Here is a 25236-nt window from a genome sequence, read left to right as displayed (position 1 = left end):
TTGAACTTTGGAGACATCATTAATATACGAGGTCTGTTCAAAAAGTATCGGACTTTTATTTTTTCCACGTAAACCAATGATGCGTGGGAGGCCTCTTTCGGTGGAGTTGTGGAGGGGACAGTCATGCACAGCCCTGAATTTTTTCCCGCCTGCAGGAAACGTCAGTTGTTGGCAGTCGGCCTATGAGTGAGGTCATGTAGCGAGCTCTTGTCGGATTCCACTAAGTTGGAAAATGACTGAACGACGTGAGCAGCGATATTACATCAAATTTTGCCAAAAACCTTGGTGATACCAAGCATAAACCATTCGCAAGATTCAGCAGTCTTTCGGGGACGATCCTTGAGTCCAAAAAAAACACGGCAGGCCCGCAGCAATATCAAGGTCATGTTGACAGTTTTTTCGACTGGGTGTATCGTGGGGTGGTGTATTGTGAGTACGCACCACAAGGCCAAACCATCGCAAAGAAGTACTACCAGGAGGTCCTTCGTCGTCTTTCCGATGCTGTGTGACGCAAACGACCGGATCTGTGGTCGATCAAAACTTGGCAGCTCCATCATGATAATGCATCCGCCCATTCTGCGCATCTGATTCGGGCTTTCGTCGCCAAACACAACACTCCTGTGGTTCGTCACGCTCCGTACTCTCCCCACATGGCTCCGTGTGACCTTTGGCTATTTCCCAAGCTGAAAATGCCGCTAAAAGGAACCCGAATTTAGTCGAGAAAAGACATCGTGCGGAATGCGACAGACCAGCTGATGGCCATTCCAAAAAATGCATTTTAGCAGTGTTTCCAGCAATGGCAGGAACACTGTATACACTACCAGGGAGAAGTGTATACACTACCAAGGAGACTATTTTGAAGGGGATTAAGGTTTTGTACCTCAAAATCAATAAATTTATTTTTGCCATCCAAAGGTCCGATACTTTTTGAACAGACCTCGTAAATAATTTTTATGGCCATTGTATAAGAAATGTTTCTTTCACAAGAAATGTATAAAATTAGACTGTATTAGTGCTGTATTAGACTTACAGTACCTAATTTACATACTGTACAGACGATAGTAAACAACTTACTCGCCTAAACTGTCCGTAGTGTAGCGCTGGACGGCGGAAAGTATATACAGTGGTGCCTCGTATAACGGATGCTGCGAATAACGGACTTTCTGTTTGACCGTTACGTGACTCGAGCAACGGACTTGCTGCGAACAACGGACTTTCCGTTCGGCAGTTACGTGAGACGAACAATGGACTTTTTTTGAATAAGTGCTAATGATGTTTCCACTCTTTTGCCGTTGCCAATGACAATCTGCTATTTTTAGGATATATTAGTATTATTAGAATGTATTATTAGTATATCTGAAGTAGAAATGTAATGTAATATATGTTGATGATTNTTGGAGACATCATTAATATAAATAATTTTTATGGCCGTTAAATAAGAAATGTTTCTTTCACAAGAAATGTATAAAATTACAGTACTAAACAGACGATAGGTCGCCTAACTCGCCGTAGCGTGACGCTAGACGGCGAAAAATATATATTTAATTATAATAAAGTTACAATAAATTAAGTTAATATATAATTATATATACAGTACCTAATTTATATATAATTAATATATAATTATATGTACAGTACCTAATTTATATATAATACTGTACAGACGATAGTAAACTTAATTTACCCGCCTAAATTCTTTGTAGCGTGGCACTGGACGGCGGAAAGTAGTTCGGCTGTCCAGTGACGTTTTACTGAATTATAGGAGTTTTTTTTACTAGGTTTGTACGGATACCATCGCAATTTTTTCGCCGTTTTACAGGAATCGTAATTATAGGAATCCGTGTTACAGAGGGGTCTACTGTAATTCTATGCAGATAATCCAATGCTGCTTTACTTTAGCTTTAAAAGACAATAATTACTGGCATTTTATTCTGTTTTTGATTTACTTTTTTTTATCTATTAATGAAATATATATATTTTTGATTAGAGTGTCAGAAACATGTGTAAAGGGTGTAGTCAGTAGTTTGATAGAGATGAAATATGGACAGGTTCTTCAGTAGATTCTATAGTTTTATAGTGTTGTCTGTGTTAAAATAAATTGAGAATCACTGTGCTAAATACAAATTAATCAAAATTAGCAGAGGCTTTTCTTTGATATTCAGGAAAAACTGCAGAAAGTTTTTGAATTTTTGTACTGTAGCATGTGAGTTCAAAGCTGAAATTTGGTGTGGGATAGTTTGGGGCCATGCTGACCTGTCAAAAAAGTTTTGGCCCAATTGTGGATTTAGGTGGGAACACCATAGGCCTTAGTAATGTTCTTTGGTTACAAACATCTTCATGGCAAGAATGAAGTAAAATACTCATTAGAATTTAATGAGAGTGAGAGTAAAGAAACATCTTTACAGGAAAATAAAGTAGAAATGTTTGATGATGTCACAAATGATGATTTAGTCAATTACTCTTCAATACTGGAATATATTACATAAAAATAGACAAAACACTTAAACCAGCATTCAGAAGACATTTTCAGGTATATTTAATACAGACATTCAAAATTTTATTTTAATACAAATTAAAATAAAATTTTAATTTGTCCATATTGTGTTGTGTGCCTGTCTGTTCGAGTTGTTATTTAATGAACAACTAAGTTCAGTCATCTTTATATTTGTTCAACTACTTTCAACTAACAATATTACAGTTGGTTGAGAACATATATGGTTATATTGAGATTAATTAATTGGTTTGGAAGTAAAGATTGAGTGGAGGTTCAGGTAGTGTAACTGGGAAGAAACACATCTGCACAATATTCAGGAGTTGTGGGTTTGGATCCTGCTTCAGGCTAATCTTTTCTTCCAGAATATTTTAAATTATTAGTTTAACATGAGATGGTGGCTTAATCATCTACCTCTAGCCAAATTACTTAACACTTACAGTTTTAAAATTAAAGAATATTTCAATAACTGGCTTAGCCAACAACATTTTGCAATAAGAAAACAATTTCTTTATGCTTCTAACACAATAAAGTGCTATAAATTAAGACACTTGGCGGGTTTTCTCATCTTTATTGAAAATAAAGATGAGAAAACCCTTAATTTATATGAGTGTCTTATAATTTATAATTTATGAGTGTCTTAATTTATAGCACTTTATTGTGTTAGAAGCATAAACAAATTGTAAAGCACAGTTTCATATCATCAAAAAAAAAAAAAAAAATCAAAACAATTTCTTATTACTCACTTCTTTTAAAAAAGTAAAAATATTTGAATTTAACTGTTTGAATCTGCTAGAAATAATTTTTTTACTATGTTATAATATATTCATCAGATCTTACCTCTAAAAATATTGAACAAAGAAGTTTAATTACAGTGACTTGTTAATTTAAATTCTGCTAATATTGTATAAAACACAATAGAATGTACTGCAATAAACTGGTTTCGCAGATGTTGCAGTGTTCACTGCATAGATAAAGAAAGAAAAGATGGAAAATTCAAGAAATGAGAGACAGTGGCACTGCACACAACATGGGAGTGAACTAATATCTACATCACTTGATCACATGTTTTTCCATAAGCTAGCCTGTCAGACATTGGAAGAGTAATGAAAATGACAAAATTATGGCAGTTTTCCAACTTCTTTTTCTTAATTTATGGTTTGCTGTGGCATTTGCTGCGCCAACTAGTTGTGGGGTATCTGAAGCTTGTTTGTAACCAGAGCTCTCAACTCAACTCAAAGCGAAAAATCAGCTGAGAGACTGCTTGTTCTCAAAAAACTCATAAGTTGGGACACTTGTAAGTCAAGTCTGTACAAGGAATATATTGTTATAATAAAAAAAAAAGTTTAAAGTTATTTCATTAATACGCATTAAAATCTGTAAAAAGAAAAAAATGACGAAACACGCTAGGCCGGAAGGGAATTTTCACCGAAGGAGAGAGAGAGAGGGAAATTTTCAGGGAAATTTCCGACTATCCAGCGATTTCTCCCGCCCAACATTTGGCAGCATGACGTCGTATTTCCCCGTTAAATCGGGAGTAGTGAATTTGTAATTTCTAAAAGTTGTTTAGGCATATTTTAGTGCAAATGATGTTTAAGATGTTAATTTGTATTAGAGAAACGTAATTAAAAGTAAGTAACGGTTCTAATTAATTACAATTAACGGTTTAAATACGCAATTCGGCTTAATGGCGGTCAGTAGACGCTGTTAGGCTTAATTGCGTTCTTGGATTTTTTTATCAATTTCGATCAAATTATTACGTATTAAACGTTTAATATTGGAAATTTTCGTGTTATTTTCCGATTTAGGGAATATCCCTGAATAGTTTAAAGGGATTAAAGTTACAAACGAACGTTGCTTATTAAAATTGCTATAATTAGCTCGTTTAATGGGGAATTTTTGGATATTTTCTTCATTAAATCATTCATTTGACTCGGCAGTGAATCAGTTCTGCGTTGGTTCACTTCCTTTGCCAGTTAACGTGGGTTCCTTATTACTTCTCTACGGTAAATTGGCAATTACTAACCTTTAACTTAACAGATATTCCTTGAAATTCTGTTAAGTTAAAGCTGTTAATCAATACAGAAACTCTGCTTGGTTTCTCCGTTTATCCTTACTTTTTACCCTTTAGAAGTGTCGGTCGCGGTTACGGCTCCGAACGAGACCCCGTCGGTGCCGTGGACCGTACCCGCGGGAGAAAAAAGTCGGAGGAACCTTACCTTTACCCGTGACCCTCGGCCGGATGTGGCTCCCGAAATCGATTTACCGCCGGGTTGCACGCGATCGGGAGTCGCGTGTTTAACCGCGTTGCCCGACTGGCTTCGAGTAGCCCTCTCGGCCGTTTGCGGAGTACTCGATGCTGTATAGTTTTACGAGGTGTGGNGTAATAACAAATATATATATATATATATATAAACTAAAAAACCCAATTTATAGTTAATGTTAATTAAATGAACTTCTGAATTATCAGGCTTGTAATATGACTTTGTCAGCAGTTCCCAAAGTGTGCACTGCGGTTCCACGAAATATAAAATTTTCATAATTTTACTTCAACTTTCAATTTAATGTGATAAGATGAAACATCTAGCAGACCTGATGCAAATCATTAACTTAGTAATAAATGTGGCATATAGAATTGCAAAATGTAAAAAGCCTCATACCAGTACAGAAAAACTCATTCTACTGGTTGCTGTAGCATAATGTTCACCATATTGGTGAATATTATGATTGGTGGGTCTGCTGGGTAGCAGCTTTTAAAAGTGCTTTTGTCCAATAACACTATCAGTCACAGAATACAGCACATAGCAAAGGACTCCAGTTATCAGTTATTGAAAAAATAGAAGGAAGAAAATTTGGGTTGCAGCTTGATGAAGAGATAGATAATAATAATGATGCTCACTTGATTTGCTATGTACAGTTTATAGATAATAACATTGTAGAAGACTTTCTCTTCCATAAAAGTATCACTCCTAGTGCTAAGGCTCACAACTTGTTCAAGATCCTTGATATTTTTATTTCCAAAAACAATTTGGAGTGGACCAAACGCATTGGTATCTTTACTGATGGTGATTGTTCTATGTCTGGATGTTATGGAGGATTGCAAGCACTTTTTTGAAGCAAAGACCCTGATGCACTGTGGACCCATTGCATTATTTACAGAGCAGCACTCGCATCAAAATATCTGAGTCCTGCATTGAACCAGAATATGTAGTACATGTAGTAAACTTTATAAAAATGGCCATTGAAGCAAGATTTTCAAAAAGCTATGTGAGCATGTGTGATCTGAGCACATGTCTTTGTTGTACTTCGAGAAAGTACAAAACACTATCATAAGAGAGTGATGGCTCTCTCAAGGTAATGCTTTGTCTCATATGTTTGAACTGTGACAGGAAATTTATATTTTTTTTAAAGAGGAAGACCACAAGTATGCTGAAAATTTTATGATTGAAGATTTTTTGGTAAAACTAGCATAGTTATGTGATGTTTTTGAAAAGCCGAACACTCTGGATCTCTCTCTGCAGGAAAGCAACATGCACCTTTTAAAGTTGATTGAGAAAATTTCAGCTTTTATAAAAATATTAAAACTATGGAAAAGAAAAATTGAAGACTGACGAAAAGATTGTTTTTTCCTTGTTGCAACAGTTTTTGACCTTCAATGGAGTTGATTTCTCCCTATGTATGAAATCTATTTTTGAAGAATATTTATCACAGCTTATCACCTAGTTTGAGAAATATTTTCAAAATGATAATATCAGTAAATTTGCATGGATTCAAGATTCATTTAATGCCAGTGCCCATCTGAATTTACTGCTGCATAAGAAGAGAATCTTGTTGAGTTGTCTTGCGACAGTACGTTGAAAACAAAATTAGCAGCATGGAATTAACTGAACTTTGGATATCAGTAAAAGATAAATATCCCTTCTGAGTGGTACAGCTCAGAGAATCTTACTTTCATTTGTGACTTCTTATTCATGCGAAGCTGAGTTTGTCACTGTGATAAAAACTAAGTATTGCACAAAAATCAATGTGGAGAAGGAAATGAGGGTGGCTATGTCCAGTTTGATTTCAAGGTTTGAGAAAATGTGCGGTGATCGACAGGCTCATCCATCTGACTAATTATAATTTATTGAATTTGTTAAATTACATTTTTTTGTTACCTTAAATACTTGTTTTATTTATTTTTTATTTAATGTCCTAACTCTAATTAAAAAGATATTGGCTGTTTCCCTATTTTGCAAATTGTNACTTTATTGTGTTAGAAGCATAAACAAATTGTAAAGCACAGTTTCATATCATCAAAAAAAAAAAAAAAAATCAAAACAATTTCTTATTACTCACTTCTTTTAAAAAAGTAAAAATATTTGAATTTAACTGTTTGAATCTGCTAGAAATAATTTTTTTACTATGTTATAATATATTCATCAGATCTTACCTCTAAAAATATTGAACAAAGAAGTTTAATTACAGTGACTTGTTAATTTAAATTCTGCTAATATTGTATAAAACACAATAGAATGTACTGCAATAAACTGGTTTCGCAGATGTTGCAGTGTTCACTGCATAGATAAAGAAAGAAAAGATGGAAAATTCAAGAAATGAGAGACAGTGGCACTGCACACAACATGGGAGTGAACTAATATCTACATCACTTGATCACATGTTTTTCCATAAGCTAGCCTGTCAGACATTGGAAGAGTAATGAAAATGACAAAATTATGGCAGTTTTCCAACTTCTTTTTCTTAATTTATGGTTTGCTGTGGCATTTGCTGCGCCAACTAGTTGTGGGGTATCTGAAGCTTGTTTGTAACCAGAGCTCTCAACTCAACTCAAAGCGAAAAATCAGCTGAGAGACTGCTTGTTCTCAAAAAACTCATAAGTTGGGACACTTGTAAGTCAAGTCTGTACAAGGAATATATTGTTATAATAAAAAAAAAAGTTTAAAGTTATTTCATTAATACGCATTAAAATCTGTAAAAAGAAAAAAATGACGAAACACGCTAGGCCGGAAGGGAATTTTCACCGAAGGAGAGAGAGAGAGGGAAATTTTCAGGGAAATTTCCGACTATCCAGCGATTTCTCCCGCCCAACATTTGGCAGCATGACGTCGTATTTCCCCGTTAAATCGGGAGTAGTGAATTTGTAATTTCTAAAAGTTGTTTAGGCATATTTTAGTGCAAATGATGTTTAAGATGTTAATTTGTATTAGAGAAACGTAATTAAAAGTAAGTAACGGTTCTAATTAATTACAATTAACGGTTTAAATACGCAATTCGGCTTAATGGCGGTCAGTAGACGCTGTTAGGCTTAATTGCGTTCTTGGATTTTTTTATCAATTTCGATCAAATTATTACGTATTAAACGTTTAATATTGGAGATTTTCGTGTTATTTTCCGATTTAGGGAATATCCCTGAATAGTTTAAAGGGATTAAAGTTACAAACGAACGTTGCTTATTAAAATTGCTATAATTAGCTCGTTTAATGGGGAATTTTTGGATATTTTCTTCATTAAATCATTCATTTGACTCGGCAGTGAATCAGTTCTGCGTTGGTTCACTTCCTTTGCCAGTTAACGTGGGTTCCTTATTACTTCTCTACGGTAAATTGGCAATTACTAACCTTTAACTTAACAGATATTCCTTGAAATTCTGTTAAGTTAAAGCTGTTAATCAATACAGAAACTCTGCTTGGTTTCTCCGTTTATCCTTACTTTTTACCCTTTAGAAGTGTCGGTCGCGGTTACGGCTCCGAACGAGACCCCGTCGGTGCCGTGGACCGTACCCGCGGGAGAAAAAAGTCGGAGGAACCTTACCTTTACCCGTGACCCTCGGCCGGATGTGGCTCCCGAAATCGATTTACCGCCGGGTTGCACGCGATCGGGAGTCGCGTGTTTAACCGCGTTGCCCGACTGGCTTCGAGTAGCCCTCTCGGCCGTTTGCGGAGTACTCGATGCTGTATAGTTTTACGAGGTGTGGTGGCTTGCCCCCGTGTGAGTGACTACGTTCGGAGCCTCGACAGACGTGGAGAATGGTGAATGGGCAGTATACCGGTTTACGATAAAAAACCGAACTCTTTCGCTCGTACGGAGGGGAGAGGATGGCAAATCCCTGGTTCGGAGTTCGCATCTTACAAGTTTGTGCCTTTGCCTGTGTAGAAATTTCTGGGTTTTCTTTGTTTAGACACTAAAATAGGGGCCATTTTCTTGTTGATAGTCCTCCCTGTTGGTAGGTTGTCTGTGCATTCCTTATTTTGTCTCCCCCACTGGCTGAGTGGATGTAACCGCCGAAAGTTGGTTGTGGGTTTGTGCCTCGCTAGTGGGTTGGCTGAGTGGCGTTATCCGTTCTTTCTTCACAGTTTTAACACCTAAATAGGGATCGGTTTTCCACGGAAAGTCCTCTCAGAAGGCATTCCCTCGGCAGATTGCCCATGTGTCGTGTTGCCGTATGCAAACCAAACATTCCATTAATCTAATTCAATTCAAATTATTGTCATGCATCCTGAATGCCAGGTTATGATTTACAAATTATCAAGATTTTTATGAAATCCTGGTATGTTGAAGCTGTTTATAAACAAAAAATCTAAGCATAGTTTAGTCCAGAAAATGTACACTTCAAAATCAATTTGACATCTCTTCGGTTTTATAATATGAACGGGTTTAAAAAGTTACATCAAATTGATATAGAGATTATGCTTTCTGGATGAAATGAGCTCACTTCTTTCACTCCCTTCTTTGTAACTGTACAGTTTTACTAATAAATATATCATTGTCGTCACTTATTAAAATTCTGTTAAGTTTAAAGCTGTTGCTTAATATAAAAACCAACTGTGGTTTTTCTATTTATCGTTATCATATCCTCCTTTCTAATTATTTTTTAATAATTAGGGAGAAGGATGACAACTGGTATAAATACATGCTTAAATTCAATTTATCACTCAGTTTTATTAGAATTTCTATAAAAATTTTGCTAAGGCTACTAGTAAATGTAGAAAAGATTTCACTATCTGTGTTTCTCTTTCATTCGTTTTGAATTATTATTAAATCTTGAAAGACTATTTCCTTAATTTGAAAATATCTCTCAGTGTTTTCAGTTTAAATAATACTTTTCTCAATATAAAAATGGGAATTTTACCTTTAACTTACCGGGATTTTAGTTAAATTTTGTTGAATTGACGTGAACTTCTCTATTCGGTACTCCGAGATTAACTATCGACTTCAAGTACCTTTTAAGTTACTTGAATTCCTCGCAAATTAAAGCTGCTAATACATGCAAATACCATTCACTTCATCTACACGTTGTTACTTTTTATTAATTTGTCTAGTAAAAGAATACTTTCTTAATTCAGAAGCATGTTATTTTGGATTTGAATGTTCCTGATTAGCAATTATTAATGTAGATTATTGTTTGAATATAATAAGCCAGTCGTTTGTAGTAATGTAATATATGAAAAGCGCAGACAATAAGAATATCGAGTGAGCGTTAAAGTCTACAAATGAAAGTTGAGCAGATAAAAGCATGTATCTGGTGGCTTTTTCAGTATCGTGAACTTTGTCTGCAGATAATGCTCGGAAGTTGTTTTTACTAATAATTGTTTTGGTGTGTGACACTTCTTTAAAGCCGTTTTACACTGATGTCAACTATTTTCATGTAAATGTGTGATTCTCTTAAGCTAAAAAGCAATTTTTTAACACAACTTTATGATGTAACAATGGAATGTTTACAGTTTTATGTTGTTAGCATGGTTATGCATATATTTTACGGAAAGACCGTTTTCTAGCATTAACGGTAAGGCAGGAAAAGTCCATTAATTTATCGGCTCGAATTCGATAGTCCACAGAATCTAGAAAAAAAATGCATTAGTATGGTAATTACTGATTTAAGACAAATTTAAGTGTCAAGTAACTCAAATTATTAGGAAAACATGCATTAATTAATGATACATATTTACTGCCGTTGTTGTAAATTAGGCTCTGCTGTTATAAAAGAAACAGGAGTTTGTTTATTGCTTTTAAAGGGATAGAATTTCAGTTATGTTAATAAGTGAATAGGATAATGGATAGGCAGTTTGAAAAGTTTAATTTACTTCAAGGAAGCTTGAGATCTAAGTAGTGACATTTCTAAACTAAAATTGACAGTTGTTTTCAAGATAGCAAGTGGATATACATATTTGAGTATAAACAACAGATGTGTTTTATCTTTGGAAGTTATTTGCAGTGTGTTTGTAGGCAAAACTGGCTTCGAGTTACACCGTTTCTAAATATATTGGATGTTAGTTTCTTAGGCAATTGCATAAGGGTTTTGTATCTATTATTTTAGATACAAAACTGGTACTGCTAAAAGGTAATAAGGTCCCCGATGACAGCAATAGTTCAAATGTCTTTAATTTGAGAAAAGCCATTTCAACTAGATCTTTGTGGTCATTTCAATGTTTGACATTAGCTTATTCTTTTACCAGAAAAGTTAGTTATTATTTGGCTGGTTAGAAATATTTATACCACAACCTTTAACAATTGTTAGTAGTAGTATGTACATTTCAGTAAGCATAACTGTGCCATTTTTGAAATTGTTTGAATTTATTGGATAAACTTTGAACAGGTTAATGATGAATCAAAACTATTGATATGTTTTGGCAGCATTTTTTTTTTTTTTTGCAATTTTCAGGCATTTCTATTCCAGTGACTTTAAGGTATCAAGTATTAGTGAAAATCGTAAAAATAACTGGTTATTTTGTGTATTGTTATTGTTTTTTTCGATTGATTTAGGGAAGAGTGTAAGTTTTGCTTTAGGCTGTGTACACATTAGGCGTTTGGTAACGCGCATTTTAAAGAACCAAGAGTTCCGCATAGATATACATACTCAAATGCGTTCTTCTGGCCAAGCGCACGTTGATAGATTTTGGTTAGAATGCGCATTTCGCGGGCGCCAGCCGTGCGCTTTGAGATACATGTGCTTCCATGTTGTTGTACATTTGATTGTGCGCTTTCGGATAGAGTGGACACACATTGGCTGAAATGGAGAACGATCATTTTGATACTGATCTATTGATTGATGAAATCTAAAAGAGACCAGCCATTGTCAAATGATTTTATAGATATTCTAAAAGAATTAAAAAACTTGGGTTCATATTGTCTTAGTTTTGGATACAACGTCACAAACATTCCATGCATCAGTCTATCTCGTAATATTGGGTGCACTCAAAATTCTCTTTGCTTCTGCCATTGTCTGTTATAGCAACAATGTAGGAGGCACACACAAGCAATTACTTTCATGTCCATTTCCAAACCGAGCCAGTGTGAACGGTCGTCGAACGCCAAGCTAAACGTGCGGTGTGTACGCTGCTAACATGCGTTTAATGCAATGCCCAATGCCTAATGTGTACTAGCCCTTAGCTATAAGATCAGCTATAATTTTATCTTTCTAGATACCCAATGTTTTTGATATCCTAGACTTCAAAATTTACAAGATATAAAATTTTAATATATTCTTTGGTATATAGGTTCCACATATAAGACTAGATAATGTATTAAATGATATCAAAGTTACATTTTTGTCTAATAAGGAGGACATCAAATCTTCAGGAAATGACAGCTATAAATAGAATTGTAAATATACACTGATGTCTTGTTCTTCGAACAATTCTAACTTCGAACATTCCAGAGTTTAATTGCTAAATTTGAGAAATTGAATCTGGATTCAAACAATGCTTTTATATTCAAATTATGCATTCAGTGAATAAATGCACTCGCTGTATAAATGCTGTGTGCTCGAGTTCATCTCTCTCGAGGCCATAAAAGCAACTCCCCCACATTATGCTTGGTGTTTTCGGTGCTTTTATGCTTTATTTTTGGTGTGCTTAGTTATATAACCACTACTTATTAGCCATGCCTTCCAAGAATAGTGTGGAAGCAACGAAGCCTAAAAAGAAGGTTGTGATATTGATGATCAAGGAGATTCTGAAGCCGAAAGCAATACTTGCATGGCAGATCTGGCAACTATGTCTAAGATACCAAAGTTGGGCGACCACTAAATGCAACGTTTATTTTATTATACAACATTTATATATTTTGTTTATTGTTTTTGGGTTTAAATTTATCATTTAGGACATTTGTGTTATTTTTATCTTAAATTATATATATTTGTTGTTTAGTTTGGGTATTGTTTAGGGTTTGGGAACAGATTAATTGACTTTCTATTATTTCTAACAGGGAAAATTGATTTGGACTTCGAATGGCCTCCCAAAAGGAATTAAATTCAAAGTTTCGGGCACCGCTGTGTTTATCTTCATTAAATTATATCTGAACGTTTGGAGCTATAAATAAATAAAAAAATAAACTTGCTAGACTACTGTTTAACTGAGTTTAATCATATAAGAAAATGAATGTTTACTTATCTGTTAATAGTTTCTCTTATTGGTAACTTATATCACTGTTTTAAGTGCTATCATATCTCTTCTGATAGTTATCTAATCTATCCGACAGTTATCTAATCATAAGTGTGATTGTACGAGTAGACATCACATCCATTAGATGTCGAAAGTAGAACAATAAGCAAGCCGAGATAATTCAAGGAAAACAACAACATTTAATGCTATAAACTTGTTTTGAAATTATATAAGAAAGTAAATTACGTCACTTGTTAACAGAAGTAGTATTATCTTAAAATTTAATTGATTTATCTAAAGAATTAAATATTGGTTTAATATCTTTTTTTGTTTATGATAATTTCCTAACTTATCTGTGTGAGATTTTTTTGGAAGGATCCATAAAAGCTGCTTGTTCTACAGTTTCTCGAGGAAAAATTATCTAATAGCTGTGTTAATTTGTCAAAGCATTGACTAGGCAACGTGTCGGGCTTTGTGTGAATTTAATTTGTAACGCTGTTGGGAAGAAAAGAAAGTATTTTATGTATTATTCTGGTTCCTGGTGCCATTTTTCAATCGAGGTTTCCGACAATTTGATAAAATTATTGTTTCGTGTGTTTTCTTGTTGCAATATTTTCTCCCTTATCTGTAATAATATATATAAATTCTGCATGTTAATAATAATAACAACAAAATAAACACTGAAGGCAGCATAATATCTACGATTTGATTAATCTTACCTGATAAAACAAATTCAGTTTCTGTTTGATACGAATATAGATCTTTAGTCAAATACGGTTGGTTTGTGTAATTGCCCTTTGATTTCGGATGAGATTTTTTTTCTGACTCTGAAATGTTGTCGTAAATTTTAAGGAATTTTTATAATTTAAGTTTTTGAAGCAGCATTTTTTGTTTTAGTTAAAGCTTTGATGTATAAAGTAACCAAATTGTCAGGTAAATTTGGATGATATTTGCTAAAAATTATATGAAAAATAAGTATAAGTCTTGCGTTTTGAGCGACTAGAGAAAACTTTCTTTGGCTGGAATTTAACATATATTATGCCTTATGCTGATCATGATCAGATTTAAGTTTTCATTTGTGAATTATTTTGCTAATATGTCAAGTAGAGTGATTTTTTTCTTGTTCAATAAGGAAAGCTTTAAATTATGGTTACGCCTTGCCTTACGATCAGTCTAGTCCCTAACGTAAATCCAGCATAGTATACGCAAATGAAAATGTGTCAGATAGTGGAAGAGAGGCCATTCGATCATTTCAAAAGACATTACAAGTACCCTAAGACATTTTAATGCTAAGGTGATTATAAACATTAATCAATGTCAATAATGACAAAAACAAAGCATACATTATGTTAAATAAAACCACTTATTATAGCTATTATAACTTGTATTATAGAAAACAAGGTTATGTACAGTACAGTTACGTGGTTGGCGGCATTGTTGCTTTCTGTTTCAACTGTGTGCGCGTCGTGTTTCCCAATAGTTACTACTATGCTTAATGGGATGACCATTACTTTTGATAGTCATATGTCGATGGGTTGTAAACCTAGGTATTTTTGTACTTAATATATGTAGGCTGTTTTTTTTTTTTTTTTCGATGTCTGATGGTCCATAAAACAAAGACAAGTGTAAATAACAAAATGAATTTATTACCAAAAGTTAGGTACAAACATGGTTACTTTTTGACATAATTACCGCGAAGATCAAGGCATTTGTCCATCTGTGCTTTGAAATCCCCTCTTCATAGAATGTTGCCGCCAATGACTTGAGATGAGCCTTAATGTTGTTTTGAAAATTGTCATTAGTCTTGAACCTCTGCCCTCCTAGTCACATTTTTAGTTCAGGAAAGAGGTGGAAGTCGCTCGGGCTGTATGCTGGGTGTTTAAAAAGTTCCAAGTTAGGTGGAAGTCTGAAAGGTGATAGTCTTCACACCTTTCTATGACGTGCTATTAAGAGGGAATTTCAAAGCTCATCCACAGATAGACAAATGCCTGAAACTTCGTAGTGATTATGTTGAAAAGTAACCATATTTGTACCTAACTTTTGGTAATAAATTCATTTTGTTATTTACACTTGTCTGTTTTATGGGCCATTGGAGGTTGAAAAAACCCACGTATAATTGATCGGTTGATACAATGTGAAAAACTAAAAGACTGAAATCCTTGGGAAAGATGCACACCCAAAAGATGGAAACAATGATCTGAATTCTTAACAGTGCAAACGGTCAAGATTTGTGGCAAGAATAGATTATTCGAATTCATTAGCAACAAGTTTCCATTTAAATTAGATTATTGTATATGTAGGGATTTTATTTGTTCCCATATTTTTCGAGTATTTTCTTTTTGGTAGCTGGTTGTTTGAGTGTTATGCGTGTAATTTGTTTTGTGAATATGTAAATAGAAAATCCTATGGAATTTCAGTTTTAACACTCTGCCGGAACAACCTACCAATTATGAAGTTAAAAATTGAAATTTTTTAGATGTCAGTTGCTAAGAAAAGGTATTATTTTATTGTTATGTTATGCCTTTGTTTGTCCTACAGGAAATTCTTGTTTTGTTTTCAGCTTTGTTTTCTCTGTTGAAAAAGTTTCTAGTCGTAGAGGCATTTATTTTTACTGTAATCTACTATTTATTTAGTAATTCTGTTATTTATTATGCAATAAGATTTCGATTTTCGCGAATTAAGTTTAAAATTGTATAAACAAAAACCTTGCTACCAAACAGCAAGATAATTTATTCTAATGCTTCTTTAATCAAGCAGTTTAATTAACGTAGAAAAATCATAATGTATTTGTACTTCACCCTTGTCTGGAGCAGGGGGGTCTCCAACCTACAACCCACGTGTCAAATATTTTCCCAAAGCATATTTATCTGGCCCGCGTAGCTTGTTTTTATCCACATTTGAAGTAGTTTAAAGCATAAATTTAATCCTGGTCTAGAGTATTATACAATCTTGTAAATGTAAAAATGCGGAAATTTTAATCGCATGCCAAAAATCCATTAATCAAGGAGCTGAATTTGCTTTTACTCGGTGGTCGGGATGGTTTGTCAACAAATGTAATTTTTTTTTATATAGTTGTTTGCATAGGTATGTGCTAAAAAGTGTTTCCATATTGCCAGTTTCAATACAATAGAGCGAAATATTGAAGTAGCATTAAACTGAATTCTAACAAGAAATTTGACGACAATTAGAAGTTTTGAGTTTCCAACAGGCACGTCCTTGACCCAAAGCTTTCTATATAAACAAACAAAATGATTAATTCTCTTTAATGTCATTAGATGCTATAATAAACTGCTATCACATCAAAACGTTAATGTGTGGAAAGTAGACAATAAACGGCTGATATATTTCCATCGTTCCTAATCAAGTTTTTACGATAAATTTTCTTATGACAAACGTCATCTGCCGTCGTAGAAAAATGTTTGACTTTTTAATCTTTATTGATTCGTGCACGACTGTCGAGTATTCAGAAGACGATAAACCAGGTTAATTAATTCTAACTAATGTAAAATCAATTAGGAAAATGTCAAAGCTCTTATAATAGAATTAATGTAGAGAGCGCCCAATTTTAATAATTAAGTTACTCTTCGAAAACAAATTTCTTTATTTATTATGTATATGTTTATTGTCGCAATTGATTATTCGTCATCGTCATCATCTTCATCCTCACTTTTGTATATTGAAGAGAATAAGCTATTTTTCAAAAGGAGGAAAGGATTTATTTAAGAACCAAGAATGTCCTTTTCTTTTTTTTTAATCGTTCATTGTCTTCCATTTAATTAAAGGACAAGTAAGGATGACAATAAGAGAATTGTTAGTGTCATGTGGCATTGTTAAGTGTACAATGTCAGGAAACTGGATGTTTTTATTGCTTTAAAAGGATACAAAACTTTATTATATATTTATCTACTTTTGTAAAGAAACATTTCCATCTCATAGGCAATAAAGGAACAATAAACAAGATTTTTTGCTCCCTTGTGAGCATTCGATGTGACTGTTACGCTCCGAATCCATTCCAACATTTCATTTTTAACTATTAATTTGTGTGTAATTAATATTGTTAACTATTAACAATGTATAGCAAATATGCTAGCTGAAATAAGTGGCCTAATTATTTGTTTAATTAATCCATATTAGATAATTGACTTCCGTCGATGAAGACGACAAAGCACTAACTAAATTTGTATTGATATTAATTAATTTGGTTTGTTTCGTTTCGTACAGGATGTTCCGACATGTTTGTATCTTAGTGAAAACAATTTGAATTGTTTATTTTTGTTGTTTGTAAATTTGGGAATTAAGTACAAGCGTAGATATAAACTTTTTTTAATGCGTGCAGTTTATTAAAAAAACGTGTTAACAAATCCTGTCCAAAGGACAGATTTACTACTTAATAGCAATATTTAGTGACAGTACAAAGAATTTATAATGCAAGAGTTTAAATTTATTAACATTGTCTAGGAAATTTTGTAAATTTAAAATGTTTAAGAGTAATTATCATTTATAGAATTTTAAATTTGTAAGGAGACCACACCAGTTAATGTTGTTTTGAGTAGTTTAAACAGCTCTTCGGCCATAAGTGTGTAATTTTCTTCCTTCCCGTAATTTCTGCATTATTTGCAAATATAAAAGGTTATAAAACATACAACGTTTTTTTAAATAATTGGCTATTAATATCTTATAATAATTTAATGTGAAACGGCATTGGAGCTTTACACCTTTAATTTATCTCCTCTTAAATTAGTGGATTTGTAGGCAGCTGCTAATTTGAATTGTTCGACCAGAAAATATCAGATTGGCAGTTGAATTATTTGTCAGACGCTTTCCTCTTCTGTCTCCTCCACTTGGTAAAAGTAATCTTTATTACAATGGTAAATGCTAGTTTTTCTTTTATGTAACACTTATAAATGTTGGCTATTTGCATATGGTTTTGTTGTATTTTTGTGTGTTCGATCCAGAATTTTTGTATTTTTATCACACTTCATATGTAATCTATATATATAACCCATTCAATGGGTATCCATCTGTCCGCGTAATGATATGATAATGGACACTAGAGGCACCCTAGCGAAGATTTTAAATTAACAATTATTTTTATTTGTAATAGGAATTTATTATTGATACAAATTTATTATTTATACCATGGAATGGTATAAATAATTATTATATGCCTTGCCTTATTATATGCCTCGATTAACCTTGCGCCGCACATTTACGACATCCCATGACTCGGTGAACATCGCGCATTGACTCACAGGAAATTTGTTGAAAAATGGCGGATACATTTAAAATCGAGGTTTACAGGCGAAGGTAAATAAACAAATTAAACTATTTTAAAGTATTTATAGAATGTTTAATAGGTAGAAATATAGATCCGTATGATGCTATTGGGACGGTAAGATTTATCCTCTGAATGAATAGGTGGCAACCCCCCTCTGTGCAAACAATAAATGTGTAATGAACCATACCCCTACGCGTGACCCTTCCCGAGATATAGCGCTCTGAAAATTATTCTACGTGTCATGTGACCGCCTGTTTGCCACAATTTACCCTGTGAATGAGCGGGTCGGCGAACCCCCAAGTGTGCACAAGCACATGTTAGTTTTTTTTGCCTGGTAGGCTTACTTTTGACCACGGTGTCATGTGACTGGATATGACGTAGGCGAATTTTCAGGAGCTTATATCTTGCGAAGGGTTGTGAGTAGGGGTATGGTTCCTTTGACTTTATTGTTCGCACAGGGGGACTACAGTTTGGGGGATCACCACCCCTTCATTTGGAGGGTAAATCTTACCATTGGGACTTTAACGGAGCTATAGAACATATTGATAGAAACAAAAAAGTCAAAGGAACCTCAAACATGCCTCATGGAAATTTGTAAAGAACGCCCACTAGGGAGCGTCCCGGGCTACTAGTGTGACAGAAATGATTTCCGTAACCTTTTTAACATTTTATACTGTGTTACCACCACCAGTACAAATGACAGTAATGTTTTAATAATAATTTTTGTATTATAGAATTTGACTTTAGAGGTCAGATATGTTACAAAAATTTAGCTTAGAGTGCATCTAGTAATATAAAAGTTATTCAGAAAATTCTATTTATCAAATTCTATTTATAAATCAAAGAAATTATGTTTTGTTTGATTTGATTTATAGAAATTGATTAACAATGCTTTTTGTATGTAATGTTTGAGATTTTTTTAAAACTCCTTGATTGTTTTTCAGTTTTTTTTTAGTAGAAATGACGAGCACGGCGACAGAGCACGAAATCCAATCCCAGCAGTTGAGCGTGACGCTGATGGAGAATGAGGAGGGCACGGTGAATAAGGAGGGCGAAATATTGAAGAGCGAGCTCATAGATACGTGTTCTCAACAGAATAGTGACTTAAGAAGTGAGAAGATGGGTTTGGAAAACTGTGAGGAATTGAGTGATAGTAACATGTTAGATAATACCATTATGCCCGTTAAGAGATGCAAGGGTTCCGAAGTCGAAAAAGTGCCTGATCAAATCGAGACTACAGACTTTGAAATAGTTCAAACTGTGAATAGTAACCAATCAAAAAATTCTGTTGTGTGTGATGTCGGCAATGTGAACGAACAGACTGTCTTGCTGGATGCCTCTGCCGAGGTCGACGTGGCCGATGGCTCTACCGACAGATCGGTCGGCGTCGTTCGACCACAGTCTATTCCCGCAGCCGAGAAACAGGAATCGACTGTGTTGCAGACGGAAAGTCCCAAGAGTCAGCAAGCGAATTCGTCTAGTGTTCCTCCTAATTCGGCTTATCATATCAAATGGGTTCAATGGAAAGATCAAAAAACTCCTATCATAACACAAGTATGATAATATTTGTCTTTCTAATAAGAGAACATGTAAATAATTTTTAGTAATTTTAATCAATTTTTTTTTTTCCCCAGAATGAGAATGGTCCATGTCCACTGATAGCCATAATGAATTTCCTAATTCTTAAAAACAGAATAAGTTTACCTCCGATGATGGAAATCATCACTGCAGAGCAGCTTATGGAATATCTTGGTGACTGTATATTGGACAACATTCCAAAGGTAAGTTATATTTTAAACGGTTCATTTTATATGATTTTATGTTAACTCATAAACGTATATCTTTTATTAAGAATATTCCAGAAGGAGCTCAGCTGAATTACGAACAGAATATGCACGATGCGATGGCCATACTGCCAAAATTACAAACTGGGTTAGATGTAAATATAAAATTCACTGGGTATGTATTGTTATATATATTAATAAGAATTATATACACAGTAGAATCTTGTTCAGAGAATTGATTTAAAATGTGGTATAGAATCTATTGTGTGTTGTCTTATGCTGAGATGGAGATATTTAGATATTATGCGGCACATATGCATTTGCTTTCCAAACATTTTGCGTCAATCTGACACGTATGACACTGTTGCAAGTTGAAGTAGCTTTATACTTATAAAATTAATTTGGTAATGAACTGTTTTTATCGTTGATATTTAATTTTTCTAAAAATAAATAAAGGATTCAATTTTGTTTTACAGAGTTAGCGATTTCGAATACACTCCGGAATGTATTATTTTTGATTTATTGCACATACCTCTGTATCATGGATGGTTAGTGGATCCTCAGAGCCCGGATATCCAGGCTGCGGTGGGAAATCACAGCTACAACCAGTTGGTCGAGAAGATCATCAACAATAAAAGCTCTTCTCACCCGGAATTAGAAAGAGAAGGTAAATTACTGTTGCAGGAATTTATTATAAGGCATAATAATTTATTAAACTTGTGTAAAATGTTATTATAAACGTAGAATTATTAGAATCTGTGCATATTGCCAAAACAGTAAAGAAGCTCAGAATTGTTTGATGCAGTTTATAACTAAACAGGATGTTTGAAAAGTTAATGTGGACTGAGAAATTTATAATGAGATTAAAGCTATACGTACAGCATTGCATACGAGACTCTTAATTAATTAATTAAGTCATACACCACAAATTACCACTTTGTGATAGATGGCATTACCACTCACAGGTCTTCCAGGTTTTGGAAACTTCTTTGCCGATTGCATATATTCTGTAGGAGACTAGCTCCATTGATTTTGGGTCCCCGGGGACATTCCCAGCATCTGCTGTAGGAGAAACAGCAGTATTTTATGTAAAAATTCACTTTTAACCACTTCCAGAACTCCTAGGCATATAAATCAAATGGCCTAACAAGTGCAGTTGATTCTTGAACAATATAGCTTTACTTATTTCATGAAATAAAATTAGTGTACAAATAAGTTATAAAATTGTTTGAAGAAAATGTTTTGAATTTTCTTATCAATAAATAATTAATAATACAAAATTAATGACGTTTTACTACGATTTCTAGCTGGCAACATCTGTCATTCTTGGTTAATAATGAAAGAAATTCATAGCAAGGAAAATTAGTTCAGTAAATTTCTCTGAATTATCCAATATTTGATTCAACTCTGATTACATCTAAAGCTTAATAATTAATTAATTATTGTTCTCAAAGTGTGTATTTTATTCATGATATATAAACTATTATGTTAAATTTAATATCAAATTAAAAACTAAGTAAAAGATAAATTGACTAGCTTTCGTTAAAATCGATTTGTGGCTTATCCGTGTTTCTGTGCCTCCATTACTCGTGATTGGCCCAGATAATTGGGAGTATTCTGTATTTAAGGTACCAAGAATAAATTGCAAGCTGAATTTTGTGTGTAAATAAAAGTAAATTCCACTACACTCGATTCTAAGTTTTAATTGTGTGTCGATCGTAATTTTTATTTTGTAATTTTAGCACTCATAGCAGAAGCGTACCTGCAAAAATCTGCCTCGCAACTGACGTACCATGGACTGTGCGAACTTATTGCCACTCTGAAAGATGAGGAACTGGCCGTACTTTTCCGCAACAATCATTTCATTACCATGTATAAACACAAGGTAAGCTTAAATTTTGGTGTCTTGCGTATTTTTTAAGTCAGGCACTTGTGCACATTAATTTGCTTGTTTTCTTTTTCAGAATGAGTTATTTCAGCTGGTGACAGATCAAGGATTTCTGACAGAGAGCAACGTCGTCTGGGAAACACTCAACAATATCGAAGGAGATGGAGAGTTTGTAGATAGCAATTTTCTCACAGTGCCTCCAAAACCTCCACCCCTGCCATCCAGTGTCACGACTGCACAACAGATAGATCAAGAGTAAGTGCCATTGCTATAGAAATGTTTTGTTTTTTTCTTAATTTGGTTACTACATAAAGAATTCTCATGCAGCTACATGGTAGCACTGACACTCCAAGAAGAAAATCAAAAATTACAACAAAAGGATTGGGAATGGGAACAATTTAAAGAGAAGAGTCTCGGAGTTACGGAACCATTGACAGAGTAAGCAAATTCTGAAACATTTTAACAATTTTAACGGTAGCTTGCAAACTATTTCGATAATAAGATTTCTAACCAAATTCCTTTGTAGCGAAGAACTAGCACGTCGTCTCCAGGAGGAAGAAAACCGCTATGCAAACGCCGCAGGTCGGGAGAGACAGCAGAACCCGCAGTCGTCGACAAGACCAAGAGCGGCCGAAGGGAATTCCAGCAGCAGGAGTAAGAATAGAGATGTAAGATACTAAAGACAATGACTTTCCGTGACTCGTTTAAGTTTGCACGCCAACTGTTGTGCGGTCGACACGCAGAGTGGCAAGTAGTTTTAATTCCCTGCATGACTATATCTTTAACGGAACGGCCGGAAAATTTTCTTTGAACGGGTTAGGACAGATTCCTGCCAAAGTTTAATCCATAACGGAAAGTCTCCTTATCTTGTCGCAAGGTAAGGAAAGAGTTAAGTAATTTTCATTCACTAATACCTACCGGTGCATCTCTGTTTCTAGGAGGGTTCAGTATTGTATTTTTAAATACCAATAAGACAAGGGGCAAAATTTTTTTATATACTTTAACAAATGATGTATTTAAGTGAATTATTTTTCATTCAAGCAACATATTATACTTACACTAGGTGTTAGTTACATGTTTGCCTTTGTCTTGTTCTATTAACCCTATTAGTGTATGTTGAGAGAGTCCTAACAGCATCCTGCTTAGCCAAATTCAATTGTAATGTTGCAAAAAAATATTGCTAAATATGTCTATTTTCAACTCCGTGAAGAAAATAATACAAAAATATTTTTAAAGCGGTGGAAAGTTACAAGTAATTTACTGTTTATCTCACGTAAGTTTTGAAATGTGAGAGGAAAGCATTCTTTCCTAGCTGTATAAAGCTTATATTTATCATCATTCTCTACAAAATGTTAAAACACAGAACAGCCTGTTTATGTCAACATACAATACAATACAATACTTATTGATATTTTATTTAGCTTTTCTTGATATATAGCATGCAGTTCATGCATCTTGGATTGAATTTTGACCCTTTGTGACATAAATGTCCCTACGATTCTCTACTAGATTGATTCCAAAATAATTACTAGGGCAGGAATATTTTGAGTCTGGTGTTGGAATTTGACAGTCGAACACACAAAGAACGTTTTGCTTAATGCTACAATTGCTCCCTTTCATTTGTAGCTAAATATATGCACCAGACCATGCATATTTGCATATGAGTGGAGTAATTTTTATAAAATCTAAAAGGGTCTGACTGGGCTGGTCATTCTATAAATGTTTAAACAAAATCATTGATAGAGCATGCACCCTATGCCGTCGTCTGACAAAGGGTGCCTAATGCAAGTTAATGGTATGGTGTGAATACATATTTAAGCAAAACTCCATAAATTCTGAAAAGTGGATGCTTTGATAGTTCCCGGAGTAATCCGATGCGCCACGGGCAGCTGCACAAATAACAATTATATAATGCATTTACAAACCGTATCAAATTTACATTGTGCTTAATGCCATCCAAGTAACTTATCAATTTTATTTTATAGTGTACCGTTCTCTGACAGTAAAGAAACGAGAGAGAGAGCAGACCCTCTTGCCTTCGACCTCGAGACGGACACGCCGCTAGAAGTCCCGGTGCTCCGTGACCGTTCCTTCCGATAGTTTCTCCGTCACTCGCAACCGTAACGTATTTCCAGCGTCGACGTACGTCTGCACCCTTTTCTTTCTTCGTCGCCACATTTTTGAGGTGTCCGTTACCGAATTTAGGTTCCGGCGGACCGGGAGGAATATTTGTAATGTATATTTATCATATCAATAAACGGATGTAAATGTTCTATCTCGTTAATCCGCATTAAGTACATTATTTGCCGCTCGGGGTCCATTCTGCCATCTGTTCGGAGGCACTCTGTACGTCCGTGTTATCTATAAAGTTTGTAAAAAAAAAGAAAGAAAAAAAATTATGTTTTTTGTTGAATTAAAAATTCATTATTGTTTGACACATTTTGCTATATTTTTGTTGGTACTGTTGCTGGACAAATTACTTTGTTTGCAAATATGACATGGTAGTGATTCCAATAGTTTTGTGTTTTGATGTCGGTACAGCATTTAAAACACCAAGCTTTACGGGAGAGCCAAATAGTTTCCACGGTATTATTTAACCATTGCAGCATGCTTCCTGCTCGAATGTATTAGTGTCATATTCAAAATTTCAAAGAAAAGAGTGCACGTTTGCCATTATTGCAAGTATATAAACAGTTGCCCTATTACATCTACTTACAGATTGAACAAGATGTGCGATTGTTCTTTGTGCTCCTGCTTATCATGTTTCAGATACAAAGCAGTTTCTCATAAGTAATCACAGTGCAACATCACATTTGCCAAACCAGTCTTGAACGTTGATTTTTTGGAATTCATTGTCATAGTTACATTTGAAGGTGATTGAAATACTAAAAGAATAATTCAACCAATGTACTTGCAGCCTCTGCGTGATCTTCAAATTCTAATCACTTTTTTTCCAATTGAGGAAATTGTACATTGGAAGGATAATGACTGTGCAAGACATCTAACAAATTGTGGCCTATTTGGACGGAACAGCCCCGGCAAAGAACCAATTTCTACTTTGCCCGCCAAATAAGGATACTTTCTTCGGTTCGTAGTTCTCGGCATATTTAAAAAGACGTGTCGCAATCTCGATGGAACCAGGTCCGCTTTTGATCCTCCCAAATATTGTGAGGGTGGCTTATCAGATTGCAGATTTAACCAAAAGCCATCTCATAAAATATCAGCACAGCCTTTTCGTCGAGACATTCGAGTGCTGCCCATAAATCAAAATTCGGAATTGCAACATCTCGATTTGTTTCTTTTCGTTCATTTCTCTTTGCGGACTCTCCTTCCAACATCAATTTTCTGCAGTGGATAAGTTCCTTAAACCTTATGCACTTGGCATGTTGGTGCAGTTTTGACTGTAATGCAGAAAA

The 25236-nt window shown here is 34.4% G+C and overlaps 1 protein-coding gene across 3 annotated transcripts; it reads left to right on the top strand.

The window, feature by feature from the left end:
• The first annotated feature begins 3954 nt into the window (after positions 1-3954).
• On the top strand, positions 3955-24104 carry LOC111619724 (ubiquitin carboxyl-terminal hydrolase MINDY-2-like). Of its 3 annotated transcripts, none has more exons than XM_023361528.1 (10): positions 3955-4122; positions 19093-19702; positions 19783-19929; positions 20001-20107; positions 20409-20599; positions 21675-21817; positions 21897-22075; positions 22148-22258; positions 22347-22488; positions 23806-24104. In XM_023361528.1, exons 2-10 carry the CDS (start codon positions 19109-19111, stop codon positions 23818-23820), a joined length of 1629 nt encoding a protein of 542 aa, XP_023217296.1. In that variant the 5' UTR covers positions 3955-4122; positions 19093-19108; the 3' UTR covers positions 23821-24104. The 3 variants fall into 3 exon arrangements, with proteins under 3 accessions (XP_023217296.1, XP_023217304.1, XP_023217287.1); XM_023361536.1 differs by lacking the exon at positions 3955-4122 and adding an exon at positions 7546-7714 and having other exon boundaries at positions 22352-22488; XM_023361519.1 differs by lacking the exon at positions 3955-4122 and adding an exon at positions 7547-7714.
• The last annotated feature ends 1132 nt before the right edge of the window (positions 24105-25236 follow it).

Source organism: Centruroides sculpturatus, unplaced genomic scaffold (assembly GCF_000671375.1).
Source record: "Centruroides sculpturatus isolate CEXI.00-Female unplaced genomic scaffold, Cexi_2.0 scaffold44, whole genome shotgun sequence".
In the NCBI taxonomy this organism is placed as follows: domain Eukaryota; kingdom Metazoa; phylum Arthropoda; class Arachnida; order Scorpiones; family Buthidae; genus Centruroides; species Centruroides sculpturatus.
The sequence above is the reverse complement of the archived record's forward strand: the minus strand, read 5'-3'. Positions and strand labels throughout refer to the sequence as shown.

Bases quoted from the DNA above. Each gene is read 5' to 3' on its own strand.
- LOC111619724 (XM_023361528.1), top strand. From the start codon at position 19,109: ATGACGAGCACGGCGACAGAGCACGAAATCCAATCCCAGCAGTTGAGC. The intron at 19,703-19,782 runs GTATGATAATAT...TTTTTTCCCCAG, and splicing joins AAACTCCTATCATAACACAA to AATGAGAATGGTCCATGTCC. The intron at 22,259-22,346 runs GTAAGCAAATTC...ATTCCTTTGTAG, and splicing joins GTTACGGAACCATTGACAGA to CGAAGAACTAGCACGTCGTC.